The sequence below is a fragment of the Stomoxys calcitrans genome, chromosome 5, assembly GCF_963082655.1.
Source record: "Stomoxys calcitrans chromosome 5, idStoCalc2.1, whole genome shotgun sequence".
NCBI classification, from domain to species: Eukaryota; Metazoa; Arthropoda; class Insecta; order Diptera; family Muscidae; genus Stomoxys; species Stomoxys calcitrans.
The window spans coordinates 65,562,200-65,584,186 of NC_081556.1; the positions used below are offsets into that span (position 1 = coordinate 65,562,200).

Here is a 21,987-nt window from a genome sequence, read left to right on the forward strand (position 1 = left end):
CAACTCCAAGCAAAATTTAGACACATATTAAAAAATCACATCATTTAATTTTCCCCCGAAATTAATAAGAATATCTAAGTAAATAATAAATATTGAATTAGATGGGCAGAAAATCAATTCCAGACAATCATTGGATCTTGTTTTTCTTTTCGCTTGCACTTTCACAAAACGTTGCATTTTTTTGTGTGATTACATACAGGGGCTTATGCGTGAATTGGGAGGCTTAATATGTCGAATCTATATCACATCTTCTATCAATTTCCGGGGCTTTCAGGCCATAAAACTCATACACTTCCACAAAGTTTCACAGATTCTCCGATCTAATTTCTCCGTGTGGTCACGACCACTGTATTACAGCAACTATGTGTAGGATACATCGACGAAAGCAGACAGAATTCTTCAGTGTTTCCAGTGTAAAGAAACTACAAATAATTTTAGCTGAAAAGCAAGAAAAACGCGACTAAGACGAGGACAGGTTCCAATCTTTGGTTTTCTTTTCTGCGGAGCTCAATGGTGCCGTGAATATACAGAACCCAGAAACCTATGTGGCAATAAATTTTTTTGACTATTAAAAGAGAGTCGTTTAAGTGCTTGTGTTAAGGAAATGATTACCTTATAAAGGTGTCAAGAAAAAGGCAAAAATCCACTGGGCTTAAGCAGCGCTTAGCACTTTTATGACACCCAATGGTCCCAAAACGGTCGGAATTTTTAAGATAACGCACGGATCGGAAACAAAGAAGGGAAAATTATTGTTATAACGAAACAGTGAAAAGAGAACAAAAACCAAATCAAGTGTCTAAGGGCACAAGAAATAAAACTAAATTGGATAAAAAAAACTTCAATTCACTGTAGACAAAAACACTTTCAACAATTTACTAAATTGAATTTTTACCCTCGAAGTTAACCACGGCAGTTTCAGAAAACAAAATGAACGAGTCCAAGGTAACGTTCTTAGATAACGTTTTTCTTCCAATTTCTTGTAAAATACAAACAAAGAATAAGGGAAAAATATCAACTATATGATAAATAAATAGTATTTACCCAATTTTACTCTTTTTCACATGAAATGGCGTTGAAGCAGAAAATTAAATTTGAATAAAAAAATAACGAATAATTTCAAAAGAAAAATGTAAATGTAAACAAGCGCCATTATAGACTAATTTAACAAAAATATTTCTTATTGTAAACCTTTTCCTTACTTAAGGAGTTTATTGGTTGACGGAAACAAATCAAATAAAATTGACAAGAAAGAAAAACGTTTACAACTGTTCTACCCACTTTTCTTATTTTATCTCCAATAAATAAGGAAAACTTTGGGACTTAAATAAAAATTTTTCTCTGTAGCCTGCCCATCGCATTCTATTCTAAATAGAAACAAAAACATGCGCTATGTTGGTTTCAGCTAGACAAATAAATCCAACAACAAAATAAAGTAGCACAAAAACAGATGAATTAACGGGAAGCACACCGATAAATGTATATACACACATTACAAGGTTACTCTTTGGCAAACGAAGATTGCTAGGTAACAGGTTTTTGGTATTGTGTGTGTTGCTGACGCTAGATGTTCTTTTCGAATTGGAGATATTGGCGGTTGGTGGTTTACTTTTCTTGCTGAGCTCGAAGAAAGGTGCCCTGATATGATCCAAAGTTTTTTTTTTATTTTTTTATTTTTTATTTGATAAAAATGTAATGATAGTACAACAAGCATTACTTATAAATTACAGTACTATCCGATATATGTCAATAACTAATAGTTTCACAAAAATAATACTATTACATAGGTATTTAAGTATAAACAAAGAAATTAATGATTAAAGAATTATACAGAAGATAAATAATTATTAGTGTAATTTGATGTATATATTAATAAATGTGAGCTAATATTTAAAGGGTCAAAATTAAATTACTTCCTAAGTGAGATGATGTTTTAGCTTAAGTTTAAAGTTCTTTTCATTAGGACTATTTCTTAAATTGATTGGGAGGGCGTTCCAGAGACGAATGGTGTAAACAAAAAATTGTCTGTCACATACCAAGTAGTTACTTTGCAGTGGAACCATGCAATTGGTTCGAGAAGATCGTGAGATTTCCAACCGGTCGTAAAGATATTTGGGTTCATGTGTATAAATTAAGCGATGCATGAAAGTCAGTGCACGAAATTTCAAAAAATTTTCAAATTCCATCCCATAAAACTGTCTAGAAGCCGATGATATACTATCCGCACGTCTGATACTATAAACAAATCGTGTAATGTCATTCGAAACTACTTTTAATTTACGCTTATGGACGTAGTCACATTCTGCGTATATCTCACAACAATACAAAAGTTTAGGTAGTAAATAGGCATGAGCAATTGCGTGACGCACACTGAATGGAATATATTGGTGAATAGACCAAAGAGTCCGTAACATACCATAAATCTGTCCTATAGCCAACTCAATATGCCTATTCCAGGACAGAGTATTGTCAAATAATACCCCTAAATTCCTTGCAGTCTGCACATACTCTATGGTCTTGTCACCTAAGGCAAGCCTAGGCAAAGACAATGTATCTATAGACTTTCTCGAGATAACAATGCACTTCGTCTTGTCAGGATTCAACTTCAAGCCATTCTTGGTTGCCCAATCACTGATGGCAATTAACTGCAAATTAATCCACGCCACATATGACCTTGTATCACTCGTCCTGCAAGAGAAACACAATTGCACATCATCAGCGTATATGTGCATGTCATATCCATCAGGTATGCTTGCAATATCATTGACATATAATGAAAATAATAGTGGTCCCAGCACAGAACCCTGAGGAATACCACGAGTAAGCTCCAAGAAATCAGACATCATACCGTTAGAGTAAACAGCCTGTGTGCGCCTGTCCAGATATGATGCAATAAACCGAACCGCTGTGTCGTCAAAATTAAACAAGGTTGTAAGTTTAGATGCCAATATCGTGTGATCCACGGAATCGAATGCCTTAGAGTGGTCTAATAGGACAAGAAAGCTTACGTGGTTATCATTAATATTGCGTCTAATATTTTCGACTACATCAATAAGTGCAGTCGTACAACTACGGCGTTTACGAAACCCAGATTGCCTATCTGATAAAAGGAAATTCCTGTTTAAAAATGTATTTATCTGATCATACACAATATTCTCAAATGCCTTAGACAAGAATGGCAAGATCGCAATTGGTCTAAAATCATTATTGGACTTAGGTACCGGAATAACCTTTGCCCTCTTCCAGCCACTGGGAAAGATCGATGACAGAAGTATATAGTTAAATATATGTGTAATAAATGGTAAAAGATTCGGTAATATTGGTTTCAGAAAGTTAGGGTCAATACCATCGACACCTGTGGCATTGGATTTTATCCTCAAAATTGACTCCAGAACGTCACATTGATCAACAAGTCGAAATCTGAATTGCTCGTCAATGCCATTCACGTCAGTCTGCAATCCGCCCAAGTAAACATTACCTTGCGCAAACGGTACATTAATGGCCAAAAATTGCCGGTTCATATCATCAAGTTCGGGTTTGGAAAGATTCGCATCTTCGCCAGTCTTCTTTCCAATTCCGATACCAATGTCTCTGATCACGCCCCATTTTTGCCTGCAAGTGACAGCAGAGTTGTACCTTCGTTCGTTTTAAGAATACATGCTTCTACCGTTGCACTGCTCACTAATTAGTGAATGGTGGAAGCATGTTATCTTTTTGGGGCAAATCTAAATCGCGATTTCTGTAGCCTGCCCAATGTACTAATCGCAACCAGATTTTGCATAAAACTGTTAAAAAAAAGAGTTTTTATTTTGCTTTCCAAAAAATAAATCCAACAACTTATGAAAACATGATGAAAATTATAAGCATATACGACAATAGTTGGATGTAATTTAAAGTTCGAAGGAAAATTAGGGACATAATTTTACCAGAATGTAGATGGCTCTTCGTTGAAATTAGTATATATTTTTAAATATTTTTGAAATATTTAACTATTATAGTGTCTTAATGTTTTCACTTTGTTTCTGTATAATTTTATGGTCATTTAAAACCAACTGACCGACACAAACAGTAACCTATTAATATCATAAAACTTGAGAGCAAAAATCCGAAACTCAAACTTTATGACCAAATATCATTGCCATTGAGCCAGTTCCTGCACCCAAAGCAACCACAATTTTCAATAATTCCACACAATTCATAGGTTGAAAGCGAGATAGCATAACAGTGAACTGCAAATTCAGAGTCAGAATAGTTTGCATTTAGTCTGATTTTGTTTCTCCCTAACCTATTGTTTCATTTGTATCAAATTCCATTATTCTTGCACTCTCTCTGTTTGCTAAGGCTAGAATATGTCGCTTCAGGCTTATTTGCATTGTTTTGGTAATTTAATTTTGAAAAATCATCGTTACGGTGTTGAGTCATTGTGTTTCTGTAAGTAATCTTTTAAAACTCTTACCAAATTCACTATGAAATTGCCAAATGATGCACTAAATATATGTTTTTTTTCTTTTGCCACGAACGCGGTCCGGGCTCTGGCACGAACATGGCCCGTCAGTTCCAATTCTCTTATGCCTTAATTCGGGTTCTTTCAGTTCACTGTAAGCAAAGATTGTTTCGAACTATTTTGCACTTTAGTACCCATTACATTTTTCTAAGCAGCCATTTAGTTAATTATTTTAAGATTGTCTTAATACACCAATAATAAAAATTGCATAGCTCCGTTTGCAATTAATATACTTAATAGTACCAAATATGGCAATAAATGTACGTTTTTCTCAATTTTTGTACGCTTTTTCTCACTATTGATGAGGTTTTCAACCTACCCTAATCCGTAAAGATCAATAGATAAATCCGTAAAGAAAGCCCCAAATAGTACCAATTGCAGCACTATAAGCACTTCTGGTGCGATTTGTTACAACATATCCTATTTTTGTCAAGACTACGATTATGTTATCCAAATTGCTTAGTACCAGCTGTCACCGTAAGTTTTTTACCTGTTAAGGCAAGGATCATGGAGGCCACCGTAGCGCAGAGGTTAGCATGGCCGCCTATGACGTTGAACGACTGGGTTCAAATCCTAGCTAGACCATCAAAAAAAAAATTCAGCGGTGGTTTTCCCCTCCTAATGCCGGCAACATTTGTGGGGAACTATGCGATCTAAAAACTTCTCTCCCAAGAGGTGTCGCATTGCGGCACGCTGTTCGGACTCGGCAAGGCGAAGATCATTTTATCTTATAATTTTTATTTATCTTTCGAGACGAGCTCAATGATCGAAGAAGTGTTTTTCTATGCATTGGAAAAGTAAAGCCAGAAAATGCAATACAATTGCCCCTGAAAGCATCGTTGGCAAGACATGTAAATTCCAACAAATTTTTTATGGTTGACATGAAGAGAGCAATGAGGAAGCCTGATAAGAAATAGATTTAGTCAATATCTTCTCCATTAACTTGGGAATAGCACTAAGTATGGAGACACCCCTGTAATTACAGGCATCATTACGACGGCCAGATTTAAACAATGGCATAATAAAAAATGTATTCTATTTTTACGGGAGATATCCAGATTTAAATGAATTATTAAACAGTATCAATAAAGGATAGGAAAGTTGATCGGCACATCGTTTTAAAATAATAGCCGTAACACCGCCCAGACAAGCAAGAAATGTAGAATTTATTGACCTTAAGTTTTGCTCTATAGTGTCTTGACCTAACAAAGAAACATCTATATTATTAGATTTTCTAATTATTTAAGCGTATTCATAGTCGCGTGAGTATTGTTTATCAGACTAAGTAGTATCAAAAAAAATCGGCGAAAATATTTGAGATATCTAAATCCGCGTCCGCTGGCACTGAACCATATTAAAAAAGTTAGGTAAACCACCTAAAAAGACTTAGGATTGGATTTTAAGTCCGATTTCATTTTATTCAAGTAATTGCGATGAGTCATCTTGTTTTCCCTATTGTACTTTGATCTTGATTTTGATTTTTTAAATTTCTTATATACTTTATACTTCTTATTTTTCAATTTCGATAAATTTCTTGTATTCCAAGGTGGTCCAGAATTATCTCCTACAATAATTCGAGGGACTGACTTATTAAATCATTCCTGTACAATAGAGTAAAATTTTTATATATTTTCATCAATATTATCAGATCTTAAAACGTTATCCCATTTAGCAACAGAAAGCAGGGAATTGAGATTATTATAATTAGTTTTAGCGAAGCAATATTCGTTTTTAGGGTGGGACATTTAGGATGAATTTGTTTTGGGAAAGAAATAGTAATGTTCGGGTAGGGTGGAAACGATCCTCTCGATAAGTGACTGGATTGGAAGATGATAAAGAAATGTCAGATATATGGTTGACAAATATTAGATCGCATCATTTCACAAATGAATTATATATGTACATTATTGATCTTAAAGAGTCCGAACACAAATACATGTCCTATTTAAAAAGTGTCTTAATTTTGTTTCTGAAAAACGAATATACTGCTTCTTTTTCCTAGATATTATATATTTTCCGACCAACAACGTCGGCAAAGCAGCACAGTGCCAACTATTAACTTGATCAACCAACAAACCCCAGGATGTGCAAATCAAAATAACCAACAACAATGTAAAGAGGACCAAACCCCTATGCAAGCAAATATTCAGGGACAACAGCAAGTCAAAATCAAATCGAATGCATCTTTGAGTATGATTAATAATACGAGTAAACTTTCGACTGGTACAAAAGACAACCCCAAACAGAAGGAGGATGAGTTGAAAGCAATTAAGCAAGAAGGTCAAAAACCAACAATGGAAACACAGGGTCCTCCCCCACCGCCAACATCGCAATACTTTTTACACCCTTCATATATGGCACCAACTCCATTTGGATTTGACCCAAACCATCCCATGTATCGAAACGTTTTAATGCCGCCGACGCCACCGTATAATACAGCACCGTACCATCTTACCATGCCTCGATATCACGCTCCTGAAGATCTGTCCAGAAATACAGGAACAAAAGCGCTGGATGTTCTTCATCATGCTGCGAGCCAGTACTATACTACCCATAAAATACACGAACTAAGTGAAAGAGCACTGAAATCTCCTAATAGCTCAAGTAGCAATGGATCAACAAATGTTAAGGCCAGTATTTCTAGTCCAACAATAGGTACTAATCAACATTCAAATATAACTGCTAATTCTGTTGGACATCATTCAACTTCCTCTCAGTCAAGCTCTACTCAATTAACTCATAATTTGTCATCACAAACAATTTCAACAACTTCTAATAAACAAGAGATAATGGGACAAAAATCACATACTGGTTCATCCGGAGTTGTTAGTGTATCACACGAGCCACCAAAGCAGCAGACAAGCACAAACTCTTCAGTTGTATCAAACAGCAGTGCTATTAATACTAGCGGAGGTGGTGCAGATTCTCGAAGCCCACCTCCACAGAGGCATGTGCACACCCATCACCATACCCATGTAGGACTTGGTTATCCAATGTATCCCGCACCTTACGGAGGTTAGTATTTTTGCAATTATACAATTTGACTTGCTTTCCTCATTTGCTTTCGAGAAACATCATACAAACAAATTAATCTAAAAAATGCGCTATTTAACAACTAAGTACAACAGTTATTATAAATTATGTAATTGACATATTCTTACGTAGGCAATATTCAAATCTCAAATTTCGCTGAAATAGGACCTATAAATAAATCTTTGTTATTAAAAAACGATTTTTTAATTTGGATTTAAATCAAGCTAAATAAAATTAAATCAACTCAAAGAAACAATTGCAAAATGGTTTATCCTTTCAAAAACAAAAATAAAATAAATAAAACGTTTACCTGCCTTAATTAAAGTAGATTAGGTTAAAAAGAGAGTGCGGATGTTAATCTTATTTAACTAGGGAAGAAAATAAATATAGGTCAGCAATTCCGTTCAACTCACAAAATCCCTAAGTGAATTTCATTTGTTTTATTACTAAAGGATTTTCCAATTCGAATTAATGACAAGCTACATAGTTCCATTAAATTAACTAACTTGACTAATTTATTGGAAAATTGTTTATTCTTTTAAAAAACTAACCTGACTGAATTAAAGTGGTTAAGGTTGAAAAGAGGGTGCGGATATTAATCCACTCCTTGCCACTATGCACATACTCCTTCGCCAGTAATCGGGTTGTTGTGCGCTCTAAATAATAAAGAATACATCGAAAAAGAAAACCTTAGTCAGGAATTCCATAATTGTTCTCCATACTATGCTCATAAGTTGGTTCATGCCTGGTATAGGGTCCCCACCTCAGTACTGGTGTCTGTTAGCCGCGAAAGCCTGACAAGTACATTGGATATGCCCCAACGCCTCGTCATTCTCCCAACATGCTATCACTTGCCGCACCGATTCTGCATAAGTGAGCTCGTAGTCCTACGTGTCCGTTATGACACCGAAAGCTATGCTAACCTTCTTACTTCCTTTCAGTAGGATTTTCGCCGTCCTATCGACCATTTCGGTGTTACACAGTGTTCGTCGCCCAAGGCTTCGAGTCAACCATGTTTATTGGCGGCAGTCCTCTGGCCTTCCCTACCAAATCGTCTGCTTTTTCATTACCTCTTACACCACTATGGCCCGGCACCCAAACGATGCGGATCGTGCCATCGTCAGAGAGGGATTTATTCACCTTCTTACACTTTAGTGCTGTTCGTACTGTAGGACAGTCTATTGTCCTACAGGACCTCACACATTTCGGGATCGCCCGGGGTTCTCTGCCTGTAGGACCGCATTATGGTTAGGCAGTCGAAAACAGGTCTCAGTCCCTGGGTTCTCAATGTAGGTCTCCAGGCTCACTCTCACTCTTCTAGCTTTGATCCATCTGTGTAACATGATCTTCCAGATGGGAATACCAGAGTTCTGTCAATCCAAGGCAGTTCCATTGGCAACAGTGTCCCGTAATCGGCCTCCTTAAGACCTAAGACCTGCTCCTTTCTTCTATCCATTCTCCCATCGCCTTAAGTCTCAACTTCTGTGAGCCTTCTCGGTACGCACCTGAATACAATATTTCCAATTCTGACCTTGCCAGATATCGAAATCGTTCTATTGAGGAAACGTGTTACGTCAAATTGGCCCACCTTCGTCTTCCTCGTGAACAGGCAGATTTATGTCTTCTCCCCTAGGTCTAGCCCAGTCGTATGCCTTATCTACAACCTTTTGGGAAAAGTATGATAACATCGTCTAAAGCATAGCATACGAGCTCGGATCCCTCCTCAGCCAGCACCCGTAATAGGTTATTTATGGTGATCACCCGTACGAATGGCAATAAAATGCCCCCCTGTGGCGTGCCCTGTGATACTTTGTATGATATAGGATCAACAATTTATCCACTTGTTCCCTGTTTATTCAGACTCTAAGCACCTGGTCCACCCGGTACTGGTCTGAGGATTGGATCGGTGTATCGGTCCGCACATTGTTAATCTAACCTAATTTTATCCACTTCCCTAAGTTTTATCAGATGAAGTTGTTAGCCGCGAAGTCCAGGCAATGACATTGAAAATGCTCCAATGACCCTTTTCTGCATAAGTGCGCTCGTGGTGCAATATGTCCCGTAATGATACCGAAGGCTATACTGATCTCCTTCTTATATCCTTTCAGTATAAGCCTCGGATTCTCACGACCCAGATCTCCCCATAGCAGTGTGTTTTGTTTCATCCATTCGTCTGCTGGGTTCTGTTAATTATCCAGATTTAGGAACTCTGCTGAACTATGTTAAGGTGCGTGGTGCATCCAGTGGGACCTGCTTCTAATTCCAGTAGGATTGGCAGGGTAGTTAAACATGTGGCGTAAGTCCTGTGTAGAGGCTCATGAGAAAATTACGACTATCGAGAAACTCAAGAATTACGAGTTTCCATTAAACGAATAATATTTTGTTTTCCAAGCTTCTCAAATCATATGGTACTTAACGTCTAAATATTAAGACATAAAATGAATCACACCTGCACAACCACAGATAGAAATCAGTCCTACTTCTTCCATACTTTTTCTAAAGTGGCAGTGTGCCTGAATTAATACGTTAAAATACCGTATGATTTGAGACGCATACGAAAAATTTTCCCTTGAGCGTCCTGTAAGAAGTGAGTGTTTTGTAAATAGCGATTTTCTCGAAAGTTTCTCGTCAGTCATGAGTTTGCCGTGACTAGGGTCGTGAGCAGCACTTCACTCAATAACGCTCGCGCACGAAGAATTTTTACTCAATCACGGTCACGCACAGTCACGTAATTGCATTTGGACCTCACTCATGCATGATTCACGTGTGACACGACTACTCACATGCATACCTCTAGTCGTGTGACTCCAGGTTACAATAGGGACACCTATTCAATCAATCCTAGCTCTGTAGACGCCTGGTTTCTAATAGAGACAACTTGTTTAGGTGCAATAACTAGCTGTTTACCCCACTTCAGCTTCCTCGTCTGCGTGAATGCTACCTATACCCGATTGAAAGCCCGCCTGATCATAACTTACCGGCTAATTCCTTTGTCAGTACCCCTAGTCCTGCCGGTAAGCGACTTAAAGACCTTGTTTGTGGTTGGAACTTTTACGCCTTCGACTATCACATTAAACTCTACAAGGGATGAAGTGAACAGTGTGGCTGAAGATTTGGTGGCGGATATTTTCAAATTTCTGGCAACGGAATAAAACGGCTGGGTAATACTTCAATGATGTCACCAACGAGACGGCCTGAATCCTTGAACAATCGTCCGCATATGATACGATCTCGATGCTGTTTAGGGTGTGAAGAATGCAGTAGAGGTTTTAGTCTACATTCGACCTTCTCAATAATCGGAAGACTAGGATAAGCAAATATCTTAGTATTAAAACGTCAGGCAGTGCAGGAAAGAGAGACTCATTACACCCTAACGAACAGGGGGCCGACGATGGATGCATCATAGACTTCCTAAAAATTCGCAACACTAGGATAAGCTAAGATTCTAATATTTAAATATCAGGCAGTGCAATGACTGGAAACTCAATGTAGCCTAGAGAACAGGGAGCAGACGATGAGACCATCACCAGAGATGGTCCGTAAGACGATTTTTTAGGTTTCCGACTGTCAAAAAGTTGTAAAAGTCGAAAACGTCGTATACTTGTATAAAACGTAGAAAAAGTCGCAAACGTCATAAACCTTAATAACTCAGTGTAAAAGTTTGATTTTTAACAAATATTATTGTCACTTATTTGTTGTATATAGAAGAGTTTATATGTAAAAAAATTTCGCAATAAAAGAAATATTAAGTTTTTTTTTTTAATTTTTGCATTACATTTTTCACACAATAAATTGGAAATATACGCAAATTTCAAGTCAATTTATAAAGTAACGTTTAAGGATTTTTTTGTGAAGCAAAAAATCAATAAATTATTAGTTTTCATCAATTATATTTAGAAATTGCAATTATTTTGTATCCTTTTGCAAAATTATTTGCTTCTCCCGTTTTAATTTGCTTTTTGAAAGCTGTTGTAAACGACATATGTTAAAAATGCATGACATCTGAGGAAGTGTCAAGTGAAATGGTACATGGAGTGTTAATTATGTTATTCAATACTTAAAAATAACATTACTTATTCAATAAAATACTTAACACGCCATCTTCCATTTCACTTGACATTACCTCACATTAGCATACTTAACACGCAATCTACCATTTCACTTGACACTACCTCAGATGTCATTCATTTTATAACAATATTGGTAAAAATCGTGTAAACCTACGGTAGCTTTTTCTAATTCTGAACCGATTTTTTCCAATTTCAATATTGTTCGTCTCCAGGAGGAAAAAATTACTTATGCCAAAATTTTTAGTTAATCAGATCAAAAATTCGACATATTTTCGTTCGAATTTTTTTTTCTGTCAGAAACCTAGTTTTTTGGCTAGGTTTACGACGTTTTCGACGTATGTAATATACGTCGGAAATGTATGTCATATACGTCACTGTTTCTGACAGGCCATCTCTGACCATCACCCACATCCAAGATGCCCAATTAGGAGGACCAATGATTGAGGTCATCCAGATAAACTTCCACCCCTTTGATGGAGAAAATCAGCAAGGACAGGATTCATCTTGCCTTAATTCAGGAGCTATGGACAACCCGGAACAATGTTTCTAGAATAAACCATATCAAACACCAATTATCCTATGTTAACTCTGGTAGTCTTCCGATGACTTGCGTTATTTATCATACAAATTAAAATTTTATATTAACCCAACGGAAGCTTTTCTGCAAACAGTTCGATAATTGTTCATTTTGAATTTATTCAATAATTTAAAAATTAATCCAATTATCCAGATGCTATCAAAAGCTTTCCAATTATCCAGATGCTATTGAATTTCCGTTCTATAAAAGATATCAGATTGTGTGCAGCGTGCATAGTGGAATGATTATGTTTGAATCCCAATTGATTCTATGTTACCATTGCGAAGTCTTCCACAACCTTCATTATCCAATTGTTGACACACATTAAAAAAATTTGCTTATATTCGGGAGAAGAGTTATTTATGCTTGAAAATTTCTAGAATCGCTTTGATTATTTTCTTTCTTGGGAGATATTACAATTATGCCAGTTTCCCAGTGTTGTGGAAAATGAGAATTGATAATTAGCAGTTAAATAGTTGTTGTTGTTGTAGCAGTTTATTGTGTACTATCTTTCGTCTGCTTGATTCTGTTGAGTGTCAAGACCCAGGAACTCCGCGACTAAGATGGGGTGCGTCCACAGGGATCTGGGTCTGAGTCGAGTGGGTCTGACCCTGGTTACAATCGGGACATACATCTTGCACGTCGGCATCAATCCTAGCTCTGTGGGAATTGAGGCGGCTGCATCTGCCAGAACGTAATTGAGCCAGAACTACTCTGGTTTGCCGGGGGAGGTCGATTTCTTCGGGTGCAATGGGTGGCGGTCGTTCTCCAAGGACTACATTCACCCGGTAGCCAATTAACGCGTCTGCTACCGTGTCTGCATGAATGTTGTTCAGACCCGCTTTATATGCCGCTTGATCTAGAGGTTCTCTCTTGTAGCGCTGAACCTCACGCTCTAGATCGTGTAGATCTACCTTAAGGCTTGTGGGCGGTGGGTATCTATCCACAAGATAATGATTTGGATGATTTCTGCGATAACAGCCTAAAAGGTATTGCTTAGACAGCACTGGTAGGATCTTTGTCTCCTGATGGAGGTGGTCCACGTGAGAACTGAGGAGACAGCCCGTCGCAGTTCGGAGGGCGGCATTCTGACAGTTGACGTGACCACACTGGCGCTGCATAACTTACCACAGACCGGCCAATTGCTTTGTACGTGGTCAACAAGGTTTCTTTGTCTGCACCCCAAGTGCTGCCAGCGAGTGACTTGAGGACCTTATTTCTACTTTTGACTTTATTGCAGATTGCTGTGGCATGTGGGGAGAAAGTGTAGGAGCTGTCAAATGTGACGCCAAGTATTTTGGGACACTTGATGGTCGGAATCATTTCTCCATCGACCATCACAGTCAGCTCAGTATTCACCTCACGCGTATTTGTAGTGAACAGTGTGGCTGAAGATTTGGTGGCGGATATCTTCAGATTTCTTGCAGCGAAATATGAGGCAAGCACGTTGAGGTAGACGTTCAACCTATCGCTGATGTCATCAATGGGTGGGGGGCCTGATGCCATGATCGTACAATCGTCCGCATATGATACGATCTCTATGCCGTCTGGAGGAGGTGGGATGGAGGATAGGTAGAGGTTAAACAGAGCCGAAGATATCACCCCACCTTGGGGAACTCCCTGTTTCACTCTACGGTGTTTTGGCTTCTAATCCCTAAATTCCACAAATGACTGGCGGCCACACAGATAATTCTCGACCCAACGTTTCAGGCCTGGCTGGAGGGACGTGTTGGCGGTGTCGAATGCCTTCGATAGGTCCAGTGCCACGAGGACCGTCCTATCACATGGCCTGGGTTGATTGAAGCCACAAAGCTGTTGTTGTGCTGTGCAGTCTCCGAAATCCATGTTGGTGCTCGGCGAATGGAAATTCTCCTACGAGGCTCGGGAGGAGTAATGCCTCAAGGGTCTTTGCCACTGGTGAGAGAAAGGAGATCGGTCTGTACGACTCCCCCAAACTCGGGTCTTTTCCAGGCTTCAGTAGAGGGATCACTCTGCCCATTTTCCAGACATCGGGAACTATAAGAGTGTTCAATGACAGGTTAAGGACAGTGGTAAGGTACTCAACTCCAGGTGAATCCAGATTCTTCAGCATCAATGTAGAGATTCCGTCGGGGCCCAACGCCTTAGATGATTTGGCGCCACGAATCACATTCGTAACTTCGCCCACGGTAATTTGTGATGGCTGTTCATCGGCTCGGAGACCACGAATACAGCGAATGGCTCTCCTCCTTGCCCTGTCTCTCTCGGGATGCACAATAAATTGACGGTTGAACATCCTGGCGCATCTCTTCGGATCAGTCACGGTTATCTCGCCAAAAGTGACTGATGTCCTGTCGTCCCGTCTACCGGGGTTCGAGAGAGACTTAACAGTTTGCCTGCACCGGTGCCTAAGTTATATTGCTCCAAGTGTTCCAGCCACAAATTCCGCTTATGTTCGTTGACTACCCTGTTTATTTCCAAATTCAGCTCGCTGATTCTGGGGTTAGCGGGGTCCATAGCACGAATCCCATCACGCTCGTCTGCGAGTACCACTGCTTGCGCCGGGAAATTCGGTCGCACTTGTGGTATTCGACCGGCTGGTATAAAGCGAGCGGCTGCTGCGTTGATGATGTCTCGGAATTTCCTCTCGGCCACAAGCACATCAGAGGGAGGTGGTAGTTCACTGGAGCGGCGATTGGTATACTCTCTGAAGCCAGTCCAATCGGCCTTCTTATAATTGATGAACGTCCGGCGCTCAGAGGTTATGAAGTCGGGTGGTCGGTCGATGGTGAGAATTATGGGGAGGTGGTCTGACCCCAAAGAGATGACGGCTTGCCAGGATACGTCACTCAGGAGATCAGGGGATGCAATTGAGATGTCTGGCGAGCTGCTGCAACTCCTCGTAATTCTAGTGGGGGCATCCTCATTCACCGAACGAAACGTGGAGCTATCTATCTGCTCTGCCAAAGCTATGCACACTGGTCGTTACCTAGGGGCGAATGCCATGACGTGTGATGTGCATTAAAATCCCCCAGAACCAGACGATTATGGCCAGATATCAACCCACTTATGTCGGGGTTGTAAGCCTGGCCATTAATCGGGACACAGCTACCAACCGGCGGTATATACACGTTGTATATCTCTATCTCGGCAGTACCAGACCTGACTGCTACCCCCATACATTCCATGTATGGGTCACTAGCGTCAAGCGCAGGCTAGATAGGTCTATACTGCACGGAATGGTGTATAACGAAGGCCAATCCCCCACCTCCATTCCTTGAGCGATCCTCTCCTGGATCGCTGCGACCGATATGCTCTTCCGACTCATAAAATCTACGATCTCATCGATCTTGCCACGCAGTCCGTTGCAGTTTAACTGCATGAACGATAAACTTCCCGGCACTGGCCTGGCAATAGAAGGGCTAGAGTGCTGTCGTTACATAAATTGCCGTACGGGAGAGGTCGGGGGGTCACATAGTCCGACGACGGCGACGCTTGTGACCCACTGCTGGCTATGTTCGCACAGCACCTTGCGACATAGCCAGTATGACTATACTCCCGTAGTGAAGTTAGGCCAGAGCAAGAACGGAAATGTACCCACTCCATGCACCGGTTACACCTCACCGACACCGACCGATGATGAAGGCGGTTCTGGCAAACCGAACAGAACCAGGGTCCGGGGTTCTTTCAATCCCGGCACGGACCAGAAACGTGCGGAGAAGGCACTCTGGGATGTGCCTCTCCCATGACGAAAAAAGACGAACACGTACACTGAGGTGGCAGCCCTTGCCGATGAGGATTCCATCGGGTCAATCCGGTGCGTACAACCGGCTGCAATGGGATTGCAGTTAAATAGTCTACAGTAGATGTGTAAGAAGCTGGGTGCCCAAATTAATTGCATAAAACGCAATATAATTTCTCTCTTTCGTTCTCATAAAGTTGGTTAGAGGAAATTCCCCAATTTCGCAATTACCGCACCTAGGTTAGCAAGAGCAGTTTACTCTTTCAAGTTGTCGAATGTCACTCCCAGGCGAAAGTTATACAATGAAGGCTGATAAGTTGTACCCTTCTTTCTTTGATTTTGCAGTATAAACTGGGCATACAAAAAAAAAATTTAACTTTCATTCTCATATTGAAGCAATTAATTTTTTATTGTTTCGGTCCTAATGTCAGCACTTATGCTTTTCATTAAGGTAGATTTAGTTTTTAAATTTTTTGGTGTAAATGTGTGACATTTAGGCTCAGTTTTAATGAGATGATTCATAACTCGAGCAAAATTTGAGCCTTGGCAGAGTTCTTGAATACTAACGACCTAATAACTCTTAATATTGGTAAAACCGCTACCTTTGTTAATAGGATTAGGGAGGAGGTATTAGATGTGACGATATGTTTCGAAAATCTGATCGATGAGGTTCAGGATTGGAGGGTCTCCATGGAACACTCTTTCTCTGACCATCGCTACATTAGGTTTAGAATAGCCCAGCCAGCGCTGAACACGATAAGCTTTCGGAATAAGCTGAAGACCAACTGGACAAAATTCGGAAGGCCACTCCGAAGAAGACTTGGGCAAGATAATTTAGATTGTCTAAGCATAGAAGAGATTGACGAGAATGTCAATAGGATTACGACTGCACTGGTGGGATCCTTCGAAGATAGTTGTCCTCTTCGGGAAGGAAATCAACCCAAGAGAAATCCTGGCAGACCGTAAAAAGCGGAAGTTTATTGGGATGTGTATTACACACGGCTCAAGGAATACAATAAGATTACCGGAGCGGCAAAACGTGCCTCCTGGAAGCTTTTCTGCGAACAGGTCGATAGCGTTAATGACGCCGCCAAGATAAGAAAGTTTCTTTCAAAAACCCATATCCAAACTGAAACTTTAGTAGACGATATGGGAGTGAGAGCAGAGACAACGGAGGACATACTGAGGCTTTTAATGAAAACCCATTTTCTACAGAATTTATGGTGAAGAAATCCTTAAGGAGCTTCAAATCATTTAAGTCACCTGATGGAATATTTCCGGCGTTACTACAGAAAGAGGCAGACTATCCGAAAGCCTGGCAGGACGCAAGGGTGGTGATTATACCCAAGCCCGGCACGACAAGTTATGCAACACCAAAGGCTTACAGACCCATAAGCCTTACGTCCTTTCTGCTTAAAACCACGGAACGCTCAAAACCATGGAAAGCATTGTACATGATAAAGGACATCCAGCGAACTGCTCAAATACAAAGAGCATACCTTTGTCAAGGGAAGGTCAGTGGGGACTGCCATGCACGAGGTTGTGCATAAAATAGAAGAATCCTTCGATGCCAAAACGTACACACTGGCGGTATGCATTGACGTCGAGGGGGCTTTTAACAATGTACTGATCCAATCCTTAGACCAGTACCGGGTGGACCTGGTCCTTAGAGACTGCATAAACCATATGCTAAGGAACAGGTGGATAAATTGTGTGTCGAATGGCATAATTATAAGGGAGAAAGTGGAACAGGGAACGCCACAGGGGGCATTTTATAGCCACTCCTATGGGTGACCACCATAAATGACCTATTACGGATGCTGACTGAGGAGGAATTTGTACCCGTCTGTTACGCAGACGATGTTATAATACTTCTAAGGGGTAGGGATCCGAACTAGCTATGCAAAAGGGCCGAAAGGGTGTTGCATATGGCATATGACTGGGCTAGACCCAGAGATCTCAATGTTAACCCAGAGAAGACTGAAATATGCCTGTTCACGAGGAAGACGAAGGTGGGCCAATTTAACGCACCACGTTTCCTCAATAAGACGATTTCGATATCTGACAAGGTCAAATACTTAGGTGTGATCTTGGACAGGAAACTGAATTGGAAGTGTAACATACAGGAGCGTACTGAGAAGGCTCACAGATGTTGGGCACTATGTAGACGTGCCGTAGGCTCGAAATGGGGCCTGAATCCGAATATAGTCCACTGGCTCTACAGGAGCATGATTAGACCAATACTTACTTACGCCTCAGTAGTTTGGTGGACTGCTATGGAGAAAAAGTGCAACATAAGGACCATACAACAAGTTCAGAGAACATGTTGTCTTGGCATAGGCGGAGCGATGAGGACCACGCCCACTAGGGCACTGGAGACTATTCTAGATATCCGACCCATTGACGTACAGATTAAGTGTGAGGCAGGCAAAGCGGCTATGAGACTTAAGGCGATGGGAGAATGGGTTGAGGACGGGAGCAGCTCATACCACCACGGTATAATCGAGGCGACGATAAGAAACCTGGAAGAAAGGGAATACTTGAGATGAACCTTGAAGTCGAGTGCGAGGCACTGCTACCATCGGCACAGACTTGGATGGACGGAACCCTAGTATTGCCATCTGGTAGATCATGTTACACGGATGGATCAAAGCTAGAGGACAGAGTGGGCCTGAGGGTTTACATTGAGAACCCAGGGACTGAGATCTGTTTTAGACTGCCTGACCATAATACGGTCCTGCAGGCGGAGATCCGGGCGATCACGGAATGCGTGAAGTGGTGTGTTGCTAACGCGAGGACGTCGAGTGTGAACATCTTTACCGACAGTAAAATTGCCATAAGGGCAATAACAACCAGGACGGTAAGGTCACGAACAGTCTTGCAATGTTAGAAGGAGATTAACGACTTCTCTGAGGATGGGAAAATCCGCCTCGTTTAGGTGCCGGGCCTTAACGGAGTAAGGGGAAATGAAAGGGCAGACGATTTGGCGATAAAGGCCAGAAGACTGCAGTCAATAATCTTGGTTAACTGGAAGCTTTTCGGGTCGACGCAGTCTAAGTTAAGAGAGTGGGCGACGAAAGCGCACACAACGTTGTGGAACAGCGAAACGGTCTGTAGGACGGCGAAAATCATATGGGGGATCCAGATCGTGAGAAGACGAGGCTATTACTGAAAGGAAGCAAGAAGGCTATAATGAAAGGAAGCATGATCCAACTTAAGGAAGTGGTATTGAAAACAAATAAGGATTTTGGAAGTAGCACGGAATTCCTGACTTAAAATTTTGTTTTTGGAGGTTTATAGTTTTTAGAGCGCACAACAAGCCGATTACTGACTTAGGTGTATGTCCATAGTGTCATGAGGCGGATTAATATCAGCTCCCTCTTTTCAACCTAACCTAACCTAATAAATTATATTAATTCGTTTGGTTCTAATTTGTAGATTATTATTGGAGGAAATTTTTTGTGTTCATTTCGATTCTCGCTTTCCTTAGTTTGCTTAGTTGGGGTTTGAGTTGATTGATTGTTTGTGAAGTTGATGGAATATGCTCTGTTTGTGATCTGACGTTTGTTACAGAATTTGCTTTTGCATATTGTTTGCACGCACGTGTTGAGTGAGTTGGGAGAGTGACGTCTCATCACATTCAAAACTGTCAATTGTATCAAGAAGAGCGTAGCTTTTTCTCTTTAGTTGTTTATCAAGGGAATTCTCATCCATTGTAATGTTTTTTTTTTTTCTTTCATTAGAACATGTGTCATTAGCGTTTTGCGCTATTGATGAGTGAGCATTATCTCAAACATATTTATGAACCAAATAAATTGATTCCTTCTATTGTTTTTTCTTTTTGTTTTGAAACCACTATCCGAATGATGTTTGTAGGTAATAACTTGTTTGATAGCCAGAACCCACAGGGTTCACAATAAAGAAATTTTTATGGGAAGACCAACTGTCTCTCATGACTGCTAAATTCGAACTCAGAAATAGGAGAGTAGAGAGAGAGAGACGAAAGCCATTAGAGAAATGTGAATAGAAGCAGAAAAGCCGGCATGGAGACCGGAAGAAGCCTCACAGACTATCCGCTTCCTTACCGCCATCCCTTGTTGGCCCGGAACCCAATACTATCTGGCAGCAGCACCCAAAAGTTCGAGAAGCTCCTTGCATCTCCCGATAAGCTTCGACTCACGTGACTCGCAGCTAGGACCTTCAGCGCCGCCTGGTTGTCCACATTTATCGTGATAGTCTAAGTGGGACACCACCCCTAACTCAGGATCATATTCATGGCTCGGAGGATCGCGAATACTTCTGTCTGAAAGAAACTGAACCCATCCAGAAATTGATTTGACTCCTTAATCAACAAAAAACCCTGGGGCCCCCTTCTGCGTGGACCTATCCATGTAGACAGAGGGACCCTAGAAGGACGGGGCGCCCCCAGACAAAAGCTGCATAGTGCGTCGCCTTCGCCAATGTCACGTAGTCGTCCTAGCTACCGTCCGAAGAACAAACAAGTATCGGATTCAGCGGGGCTCGCCCTCGATATCAGCATATCGCGAAGATACATCTTCTCGTGTACGTGTTCGTTCTTTTTTCGTCATGGGAGAGGCACATCCCGAAGTGCCTTCCCCGCACGTTTATGATCTGAAGAGAACACCGGACCCTGTGCTGTTCGGTTTGCCAGAACCGCCTCCATCATCGGTCGGTGTAACCAGTGCATGGAGTGGGTGAATTTTCGATCTTGCTTTGGCATTACATCAATACGAAAGTATACGGTCGTAAGCGTCGTCGGACTATGTGCGGCAATATATGCAGCAATACTCCAGCCGGGCTCGAAACACCAATATTGCTGGGCCAAAGCCGGGAAATGCATCATTCTTGTAATGGAATTGCAATGATCTCCGAGGCAAAATCGGGAAGATAGTACATTTTATGAATCGGAAGAACATATTGGCTACAGCGACCCAGGAGACAAAGCTAACCAACACCTGCAGCCTGCACTTATACTATGTGCAAAAGAAGTATCACATACGGAGTGGGGGATTGGCCTTCGTAATAAAACATTCCGTGCAGTATATACCAATCTTGCTAGCGATCTCTGTATGGAATGTAAGGGAAAAGCAGTCAGGTCCAGTACTGCTGAGATAGAGCTATACAATGTGTACATACCGTTGATTGGTAGTGTGTCTGGCCACAATCGTCTGGTTCTAGGAGACTTTAATGCCCATGATTCACGGCATTCTCCCCTAAGTAACGACAGTAGGGCATTTCTTTGATAGAGCAGATTGATGGCTCCACGTTTCGCACGGTAAATGAGGATACGCCAACTAGGATGACAAAGAGGTACAGCAGCTTGCCAGACATTTTCATTGCATCCCCAGATCTCTTGAGTGACGTATCCTTAGGTTAGGTTAGGTTTAAGTGGCAGTCTGCTATCAGACTCACTTAGACGTTTTCGTCCATTGTAATACCGCAGGAACAGACGAAGGAAGATGCCTTTTAGTTCCTATCGTTGTACTATCCAGATCGCTTAAAAAAGCCCAATAACTTGCGAATGTTCACATCCACTAAATCAGTCAGGTTCTCAAAGAAATGAGAACCTAAAGTGGAACCCCTTTGAACTGCTAGTGCGGGACGCATACACCAGTTCTAGATCTTTAGAGTACACCCCAAAGCCCACCTGGTCGTTTAGTTTGGAACCATCCTCATAGAAGTCTATATAACTTCTGTTACCAGGGATATCGTAGTTCCAATCGGTTCTGTCAGGAATTGTGGTACAGTAATTTTTTTTAAAAAGCGGCTCAGGTGTAATCCACACTGCCTGGAACATCGGATATTGTATCAAGGATAACACAGTGTCCGTAGCCGCCACATGGCCAATGAGAAAGCTTCTTTAACCACACGGCAGTGGTCGCTGCAATTTGAATAGCCACAATGTCCAGAGGCATAAGATGTAGCATTAAATTCAGTGCATCAGATGGTGTCGTCCTCAGCGCGGCTGTGATGCACAAAGACGCCATCCTTTGGATCCGGTTAATTATTGAGCAGTAATTGGATTTTTGAAGCACCGTCCACCAGACCACAACACCATATAGGA

General features: G+C 41.0%; 1 protein-coding gene across 8 annotated transcripts in view; it reads left to right on the forward strand.

The window, feature by feature from the left end:
- The window catches only part of LOC106092016 (zinc finger protein 609), a 342,622-nt gene that overhangs the window by 301,644 nt on the left and 18,991 nt on the right, over nt 1-21,987 (forward strand). For 7 of the 8 annotated variants that reach the window (XM_059368806.1, XM_059368804.1, XM_059368809.1 and 4 more), the window contains one exon: nt 6,504-7,516. The exons of the other annotated variant lie outside the window; for it this stretch is intronic. In XM_059368806.1, the coding sequence (XP_059224789.1) occupies nt 6,504-7,516 (1,013 nt within the window). The remainder of the gene's footprint in view (nt 1-6,503; nt 7,517-21,987) is intronic. 8 annotated transcript variants of the gene reach the window in all.